The sequence below is a fragment of the Papio anubis genome, chromosome 2 (assembly GCF_008728515.1).
Source record: "Papio anubis isolate 15944 chromosome 2, Panubis1.0, whole genome shotgun sequence".
NCBI classification, from domain to species: Eukaryota; Metazoa; Chordata; class Mammalia; order Primates; family Cercopithecidae; genus Papio; species Papio anubis.
Window position 1 is genome coordinate 149,200,932 of NC_044977.1, and position 10,320 is coordinate 149,211,251.

The 10,320-nt window shown below is 39.9% G+C and overlaps 1 protein-coding gene across 4 annotated transcripts in view; it reads right to left on the minus strand.

The window, feature by feature from the left end:
* Positions 1 to 9,317, minus strand: part of TRPC1 (transient receptor potential cation channel subfamily C member 1) — an 81,571-nt gene extending 72,254 nt beyond the window's left edge. For 2 of the 4 annotated variants that reach the window (XM_031663707.1, XM_031663706.1), the window contains exon 1: positions 9,095 to 9,317. In XM_031663707.1, the coding sequence (XP_031519567.1) occupies positions 9,095 to 9,266 (172 nt within the window). In that variant the 5' untranslated portion in view covers positions 9,267 to 9,317. The remainder of the gene's footprint in view (positions 1 to 9,094) is intronic. The other 2 variants (XM_031663709.1, XM_031663708.1) reach the window with 2 other exon arrangements.
* Positions 9,318 to 10,320: the final 1,003 nt, after the last annotated feature.

The window sequence follows — 10,320 nt, forward strand, 5'->3', positions numbered from 1 at the left end:
CAGTAACTCTTATCCCCACCCATGGAGCAGCCATAGTGTCAGCTCACAAACTCCTGGTTTTCTTCACTTTTGTATCTTGGTTGTTTCCCTTACTTTCTTGAAAGCTCGGCTGTTTATTTAACTAGATGTTCATTATATTTCAGCTATCATTTCTAAGTGATTTGAAGAAGAAAGGTTTTCAGATTATCTAATCAACCACATTGCTAGAGACAGAAAAGTAGGAAGAGCTACATAAATAAATCCTTATGACATTTAATAAATTTCAGGTATAGCAAATAGACAAAAATAATTGCTACATGTTTATAAGTTTAGATTGTTGTTAAAAAGGAGAGCACATTACAAATATCACATATTCCAGCTTTAAAGGTTTTTTGTTTTGTTTTGTTTTTAAGACAGAGTCTCGCTCTGTCACCCAGGCTGGAGTACAGTGGCAAAATTCGGCTCACTGCAACCTCTGCCTCCTGGGTTCAAGCGATTCTCCTGCCTCAGCCTCCTAAGTAGCTGGGATTACAGGCGCCTGCCACCACGCCCGGCTAATTTTTGTATTTTTAGCAGAGATGGGGTTTCACCATGTTGGCTAGCCTGGTCTCGAACTCCTGACCTCAAGTGATCCGCCCGCCTTGGCCTCCCAAGGTACTGAGATTACAGACACGAGCCACTGTGCCCAGTCCTAAAGTTTTAAAGAGTATTTCTATTGTAGTCAAGGAGCTATACAAGAAAGAAAGAAAATCCCTAAAAATCAAAACCAAATAAATACTTTTCATCCCTAAAAATAAAAAGTTCCACCCTGCTACAGCTAACACAGTCATGCAAATGAAAAATGTTACAGTCACAGAACCTATAGGAAACCTAGAGTCGTTGCTAAGCATTTCAGAGAAGTTTGTATTTGCAATTCATTTAAAACAAGTACTATATCCAAAAAAAAAAAAAAGACCAGAAAAGACCAGAACAGTCTTAATTTTTAGGATGAGCATATATGTAAAAAGAGGTTAGAAAACTTAAAATAAACAGCAAGAAGTTATAGAACAAGAATTACAAATTCAAAATGCCTGTGTATGACAGACAAATATATAAATGCCACTCATTTTATACTGAAGTTGCTTTCAAGAGTTACATCTTTTGTCTTTTAAAATATAACACATAGAAGGAAGTGCAACATAATCTGTTTACTTTTTTGGCTAGATGGTAGTCTTTTTCAGTGAAGGAAAAAGAAACGATTTTCAATCAATTCCACAGGGAGTATACCAATTCAACAGCACGTCTTCTTAGCTCCCTCTCCAAATTATCTCCCATAATCATCTACTTGTCTCCATGTATACTGCTACCCGCAGTCCAAACCCCCATGATCTTCCTCCTGGACTCTGCAATAGCCTCTTAAGTAACACAGCTGCTGACCAAGATTCTCTCCTTGACCAAACTTTAGTCAGGCTTTTCTGAGCCCTTCACAAGGCCTCCACCTTGGCCCATATAAACTTGAACAAAACACTAAGTGTTTCTAACAGCTGAAGGCCAGATCCCTAGGATGACCCTAGCCCCTCTTAAAATGCCTGCCTGAGAAAACTCAAAGCCGACATAAAAATTTACTTTTGTTCCAGCCAACACCTGAAGACAGGGCCCCTATCTCCCAGCCTCCAGGGAGGGTAGGAGCCTAACTCCTTAAGTGCCATTAACAAACTCAGATGGGTTTCACATGGACCAACTCCCCAAGCCCTGTATTTTGTAATTTTTCACTTCCCTGATTCCACTGAGCCCACACTCACCCCCTTCCTTGTTTACTCTTTTCCTTATTGCAACTTATATTACTTATTAATACTTTATACTGTAGCACAGGGTTCAACAAAGTTTTCTGAAAAACGGTTAGATAGTAAATAGTTTAGGCTTTGTGGGCCATGCACTTAGTCACAACTACTCAACTCTGCCCTTTCAACACAAAAGCAGCCACAGACCATATGTAAACAAATGATAGTGGATGTGTTCTAAGAAAATTCTGTTTATGGATACTGAAATTTGAATTTTACAGACTTTTCATGTGTTATGAAATATTATTTTTTTAACCATTTGAAATATAAAATGTAAAAAACTAGTTTTAGCTCCAAGACCTCATAAAACAGGCAGATATGGTCTGTGGCCCATAGTTTGCTCACTCCTGCTCTAGCCCCACCCCTTCAATCCACTCTCCACTCCACAGCTAGAGTTATCAGTTAAAAATTCAAAACATAGGCCAGGCACAGTGGCTCATGCCTGTAATCCCACTTTGGGAAGCTGAGGCAGGAGGATCACAAGGTCAGGAGATCGAGACCATCTTGGCTAACACAGTGAAACCCCGTCTCTACTAAAAATACAAAAAATTAGCTGGGCGTGGTGGTGGGCACCTGTAGTCCCAGCTACTCGGGAGGCTTAGGCAGGAGAATGGCGTGAACCCGGGAGGTGGAGCTTGCAGTGAGCCGAGATTGCTCCACTGCACTCCAGCCTGGGCAACAGAGTGAGACTCTGTCTCAAGAAGAAAAAAAAAAAAAATTCAAAACATATCAAGCTTACAACCTTCGTGATTTTCTAAATAAAGGCCAAATTTTTACTGTGGCCTATAAAGCCCTATAGGATGGGTGGTTAGACCTTGTTACCATTCTGAATTCATCTTATGCCTCTCTACGGCTCAGCCAATGATCATTCCAAACCAGTTTTCCAAACTGCAGGTTGCAAACCATTAACAATCATGAAATCAATTTAGTGAGTCCTAACCAGCAATTAAAAAAACATGAACTAGTATACAAAATACCAGAGTGATCCCACAGATCCTTAGCAACAAATTTACTCTCGCCAACTGTAATAAACCCTTGAGAAATATTATATGGAGAAATGTTATAATACTGATAGAACAGGTGATTCCACCTCTTCCTCATTAGCATTTTGTTTGATTTCATGGCAAAGACAGCATTAATGTTGTTCAGTTTAATTTTATATTAACCACATTTGAAGTTAGTTGTGAAGTGTGAGAGAATTTAATGTCAAAACATTTGTAAAGCTTTCCAAACCAAGTTTCTGTAACAAACTTGAGTGTGGCAATTGCAACATTCTAACTGAAATATTACAAATGATGCTAAAAACAGAAAATTTTATTAAGAGGGAAAAGAATGATGATGTAAAAAAATACAAAGACATGATCAAGTTCAGTTGCTGGATCTGGAAATATAAATGACAATACTAATAAAAATGTTAACTTGACATCCAACTTCAAATTAGTTTGAATCGAATTCTAAAAAGGAAAAAAGAAACCATGCAGACTTTTTACAGTGAAAATGATTTAAAATGTAGCTTTATCAAATGCGCAAAACTCTGTATTACAGACCCCAATGTATTTATAACCATATTGTTGTAAATGAAACCTTCAAAATTAAAGATACTAAAAAACATGGTAGCTAAACTGTTTATAACACTTTGAATATTTTTGAAAAAAGACAATTATTACCATAATTTCTTAGTTGCTTATGAATCCTAATGAGGACTATTAATAATAATGAATATCATTTAGCAAAAGAGCAAAGATGCACACTGCTGCCGGAAAAGATTATACTATAAAACAGAAAGTAATGCTGATTTTTTCATAGTAAATCAGTTGATAAAAATTATAAACAGCATATTTTTAACTCTATTAGAAGAATAGTCAAAAGCAATGTTTATTTTGTAATTAAGAGTCTGATAAATGACTTGAGATCACATTCACAATGCTGCTGTGAGTTGTTTAAAACTTTTAGTTTATATCAAGTTTATATCAGGTTGTTGCAACACAGTCTCAGAAAGGATTTATTGTGTTGCTTAAATTTAATCTCATATACATTTGAATGATACATATTTATAAAACTAGAAAAATATATTACTGGCCAATATGTTAATCTAGAAAAACATATTTTTAAAAATTAACAGAAGCTATTGATAACAGTGCCAGTCACCCCCACTTTATACATAACAAAGCTTTGGCATCCAAATAAATCTACTGAGTCTCATGACTATATTGATACAGTGCTAGAATTCTTTTAGTCCTTATCATTCATCTAGGCTCCTAAAAGTCATTACTTAATCACCTCTTAGTGATAACTTTTGAAATCCTCATTGCTTATTCAACTACTGATCTTAAATCTTAAATTTCTCAGTATCATTAAATTAGGAAGAGTTAGCAATAAAGAAGGTATTTAGAGCACTGGCAGTAAGGTAGAAGAGGAATTATTAGGTTACAATAACACCTATATAACAAAATTTAATCTTTTCACACTCTTCCTCCAAGTCTGTATACAAGGTATAGCTAGGAGTCTGGCTTGGGTTACATTTTTTTTTAACTGCCCAGATAAAAGATTGACTCTGTACAAGTAATATCCCATCCTCCAAATCACGTATAGGCCATTTAAGTTAAATTGAGCACTTGCTTCTTCCCTTCAGACAGATACATTTCATACAAACATACTTTTGTTTCCTTACTTCTCACTAGAGCACAAGAGAGCATCTCCATTACAGAATATTCTCCTAAAGGATAGGGATGTTCTCAGTACTTTCTTGATAAAGCACTTTCGTAGCACCTTAACATAATTAAGAGCCTGATAAGTATAGTTTGATGGTGACTTATAGAAAAAGAGCAGGAAAGTTGTGTGATCACTGTAAAGAATTACCAGTATCATAGAACTACCAGGCAGCTAGCTGCTGAATTACTAGTCTGTTAGAGATAAATTATCCACTAAGATTTTCGCAATTTGAGTCTTTTGCTGCTGTTGTTAAAAAGTATCCCTGAACCATCCCCTATGGCAATATTTTTCAACTAGTACATTCTAAAACTTTAGTTATTTGAAAAGCTTTCCTATATAAAGTACATAAATGCTATGCCTATGATGATTTGTGAAGTGTTTATAGAATGTTGCCTACAATACCCTCTTTACCTCCCGTTTCTGCAGTTTTTTTCCTCACAGCACATACTTCCTTACATTAGGTGCCCCGTTGTCAACATAACACTTCACACCAATACTCAGTACTCAGCACTTTTTGTTTCTTCCCACCACCATCCTCTAACACCAGATTTCAAAATATCTTCTCAAATAGGTAAAAAATTTTTAAAGGCCCATTATATATAAATAAGGTGTTCAAAAAACAGCAGCTTAATATTACTTCTCTTAGAAATGTTGCACTTTTTTCTTCTGACTCTGGCTTCTCTCTAGAGTTGTTGCACATTTTTAAAGCATCCTTAGCCCAAAGGTACACAAAGCTTATGTAGAAAGTCAGTCATCAGGCCAGGCACAGTGGGTCACGCCTATAATCCCAGCACTTTGGGAAGCCAATGTGGGTGGATCACCTGAGGTCGGGAGTTTGAGACCAGTCTGGCCAACATGGTGAAACTCCGTCTCTACTAAAAATACAAAAAAATTAGCTGGGCGTGGTGGCAGGCACCTGTAATCCCAGCTACTCAGGAGGCTGAGGCAGGAGAATCACTTGAACCCAGGAGGTGGAGGTTGCACTGCACTCCAGCCTGTGTAACAAGAGAATCTCCATCTCAAAAAAAAAAAAAAAAAGAAAGAAAAAGAAATACAGTCATCATTGAGACTAGGCTGAGCCCAGTGATAAAGGTGAAAATCTGCCCTCTCCATCCCTCTCCCTAACTCCACGCTGAAATTTCAAGAAGGGACTTCTGACTCATTAATTGCACATCAGATTTCCTGAAAATACTCTCCATGGAGAGTTGGCAGGGATTGAATCATTTCATACTTTCTTTCCTGCACATGAACTGATTACTGATCATCAGCAAATCCAACAGTTTATGCAGGTTTTTATTTCCAAATATATACTAAAAGCTACCAACTACTCAACAGGTTTTTTATTTTTTTTTAAGAGGAAAATTAACATGAACTATACTTAGTTTAGGTGCTTTCTAAATAAACTTATTTACCCTTTCTCCTGTCAACAGACCTAAGGGACACCATAGGTGCCTACAAATAAAAGAGGCTTATGATGACACTAATTCTCAATGAGGGAGGACAAAGGCATGGCTGTAAGAATCACTATTTAATTTTTCATAAAACAACATATTTTTAGTCAGCTCTTGTTTCAATTAAGTTTTACCTCTGAATTACAGCTTTCTATTTCTAGAAAGAACATGAGTATACTTTCTGAGAATTTAATCTGGGGGGCCTAGACTTCACTTTATATATGGCTGGCACAAGAACTTTCAATTAAGGTTTTCCTTTACAAAGAAAGGATTCAATGTTACCTCTGAGATGATCCTCACCCTCTGTGAAGATCAGTAACAGCCATTACTAAGGGGCCACTACCTGGATCAGCAGTTGCCTAAATCTACTGAACTTATTTATATAAAAGCCAGCTATCACAAACTATAAATCTTTTCCTTTTCTCTTTCCTACATTTTTTGTGTACTCTTTAATCTGTACACATCTTTCAAAGGGCCACTCATTCATTAACATACACATATCCATCTCATCTCCACAATTTTTGCTTTAGGAATTCCTCAATTTTCCCTAAGAGAATATGTTATGAACATTTTGCATATGTAGAACAAGAATGCTACATGAAAAGAATGAGACACTCTAGAACACCACAGATACCCTAGAGTTGATTTACTCTGGTTCTACTAAAGTACCATGCTTGCTTTTTACCCTTCTTTATTGAACAAATGTAATACAGAGAAATCAAGGTTTATAAAGCATCCATACGAAGAAAATTTAATTTAAACTAGTAAGTCCAAATATGGATGTGTCTTTTCTGACACTAATGATGTTCACTCATTCATCTACAACCAGATCTACATAACATAGTGGTTAAGAGTGCAGGCTCAAGATAAATGCCAGTTCTACTACTTTCTAACCAATGTAACCTTGGGCAAAGTAATTTTTAAAATTTTGCTAAGCCTCATTTTCCTCATCTACAAATTGAGAACAACAACAGATCTGGCTCACGGGGTTGTGGGGTTTAAATGAAATCCTCTATGAAAAGCATGAACACTCGACCCCAATAGCTGCTTCAGTGAATGCTTAACATTTGGTCTGAGGAAGGCTCCAATGCAATGGTGAAAGCCATAGCTACTTCGGGAAATTGTTCACTTTTAGATTGGTTTAGGTAACATTTTAAAAAGTTTGACAATATTAGTGAATACAAACATATAATCAAAAGAATATTCCCATAACTCAAAGTTACTTTTTAAATGTAAATGTACCCCATAAGTATATGTAAGAATTATGCTATTTTTCCCAATCGAACTCAAGAAGTTGTTTCGACATACCTGAAATAGAAAATTCCTATTTTAGCTCACTTGTTTTTAAAATTTCTAAATTATATATGGGGAAAATATGCATATTTAGTTTCCACCCTATCCCCCAAAGCCAACTCTCTCATCTCAATTACGCTATAAAATAAAAAAAAAAAGACAAAGAATATCAAGTTATTTCAGCTGGCACTACTAAATAGGCTATACAACTATCATAAATTAAAACTCTCTTTTGTTTGAGATATGTCATGCAATAATCCTAAATATACACAATGCACAAATACTTGCTCAACCATATTCCATTGACATTTCTCTGTCCTCAGTTTGACAGGAATATCAAATTTCCTTTCTTGACATACTTTCTGTTTGCTTTAAAATAACCATTGCACAGTGAGCTGGAATACATGGAGCCAGCACTTACTCATTTTAGTACAATACAATCTTTTCCCCTTCCTCTCTCAGAACTTTTGAGGGAAGAGAACTCAGGCAAGCCACTCCAGCAATACTAAATAATTTTACATAATCCGCAGATCCTATTTTTGTGACGTTGTACATACATATTCTGTTTCTTTACATCTCAAAGACTGCTCAGAGTTGTGTCCATGGCGGACTTTAACAATATTATTAACATTGCTTTCATAATATTATTTAATACTATTACATAAGAACATAAAAGTGGCTCAACCACAGGTGGACTTAGTTTACATGTCAATTGTTTTCAAAAAATCGTGTAAATAAAATCCTATTTCAAAAGCAGTAGGAGAGGTTAGTAAGGCTATCATTTATTAATTACACATTCACACATACAAGCAAACAAAAATCCTCTGCCGTTAGTCTTTTCATAGTGTAAACTGCCCTTTGGGTTTGTTCCAGAAGTTTGCATGGGTCTAATAGAGTTTTCCTAAGTGTACAGCCATATAAATTTGGAAACAGAAAAATTTTAGTGTTTTCATGTAGGAAATAAAAGCAGTCTTAGGGCAATTTCCTATTCCTTTTGTTATATGCATCACTACAAAGGACGATTGCGTGAAATGGCGTTAATATGGCCATAAAAATGATTAACTTCTAGACTAAAAAAAGGAAAACGCGCTAAATATATTCCACATATTTTTGCCCTGTAATTCCTGTAATTATTTTTCACTATCTTTATCTCCCAAAGATCGGGGAGCAATAAATCGTTCTCTCCAATAAAAAGCACGAACAATCAAAGGCGTTCCGTAAATCTGGAGAAAGTTTTGGCAACTAAGGTAGAATTTCTTCCGTCCTGTCCTTCATGTATCTCCACCTAGGATATTCCGATATTAATGCCACTCAACAGTCACTGGCTAAAGCACTGGGCAGGTGAAGCTAAATAATAGAGGGTCTGGTTTCGTTTTTAAGAAAAACAAAAACCAGGTGATGAGAGCCCTCCTTACGAGGTATCCTAAGGTAAGAAACTTTCAGACTGGAGGGTCGGAAACTAGCTTCTCGACTCCCGGAAGGAATGAACTGCGAGCCAGAGAGATAGACCAGCTCATTCATGCGTTCAGTAGCAAGGGCAGCGCTAAAACGCTGGGGTCTGGGCTCCCACGGCGCTACCTAAACCCCGGACCCCAAGGCCACAGCCGCCCCCCACGGTGCCGCGCTCCGAGGGCGCAGCCCCAGCTCCACTCGCCCGCCAGCTCCACACTCACAGGGCAGAGGCGGTGAGGAAAAGCCCGCCTGAGGCAGCAGGCGAGGCGGGAAGACACTCGGCGCCTAAGACAGAGGGAATGCCCCGAGTAAGTTGAGGCGGGGGAGACAACGAAAGGTCTGGAGGGCAGCGGGGTCCAGAGGAGGAGAAAGGGGCCTAACTCTCACCCTTGTCGCACGCCAGCAAGAAAAGCTTCTCATTCAGCGTATTCTCCTCCTTCACCTCCCGCACATCCTTTAGCGCCATCACCTCGTTCGGCGACGAAGAGGATGGAGAGGAAGGCAGGGAGGAGGAGGAGGCGCCCGAGAGGTCCGTGCTCGGGTACAGGGCCGCCATCATCGCGGCCCATGAAGGAGGCAGGCCAGGAGACGGGGGCGGGGCCCCCACCGGCCCCGACCCCGACCCCAGCCACGCCCCAGGGCTGGAAAAAGGATGAGTCGTTCCCACTGCTGCCTCGGCTCGCGGCCCGTTGGCCCCGAAGGGCGTCGCCTCCCCTGCGAACCAGCACTCGCCCTCCACTGACAGCCCCAGGTTGGTGGCGGCGCATGCGCGACCCCTGGGCCAGCGACCCCTCCCCAGCCGCCGGCGCGCCGGCCGAGCCTGTCCGCGCCCGTCCGGGGACGACAGTGTGGCGCGCGCCAGGGCGGCAGCCGAGCACGGGGCCGTGCCAGGAGTCGCAGGGGCCGCGCCTGGGGCGGCCTAACCCAGGAAGAGGACGAGAAATCTGTGGGAGAGGAGCTCCGAGAGGCGCTTCTGCGCACGTTGGGCTCCAGAGCTGTGGGAACCGCTGGCCCAGATGCGCTCTGAGATGTTCGCGACTCTGTCCTCACGTCATTCTCTGCTCCACCGTAGCGACGACACTAGGGCGGAGCCTGCGGCGAGGGCGGGCATGGGTGGGCGGGGCCTGCGGCAAGGGCGGGCTTGGGTGGGCGGGGCCTGCGGTGGGGACGCGCTGGGCTCCTGGAGCCCGGAGCAGCTTCCTTCGCTCAGCTGAGGTGAACCAGCTACAGTCTTCCCTTTCCACATCGATCGTACTGGTTTGAGATAATTAAGCAAAATGGAGCAGTATGCTAATTGAGTCTCTGACGACTTAATGTTTAGTGGAAACCCTTTGTGGAATTGTCCAGCTATTTCATATTCTGGTGCACTATGCTTAAAGCACAATGGAGAGCCCCGCCACGCCGCCAGACTCGTGGGTCTGTATGTTGCACTCACTTTAGCCTGGAAATGAACTCTCATTTATAAAGGCTATATATATAATTATATTATGTTTAAATAATTTATACAAATATATAAATTTTTATTTCCATATTTTTCCATAGGATTTTGGGGAACAGGTGGTGTTTGGTTACATAAGTTCTTTAGTGATGATTTGTGAGATTTTGGTGTACCC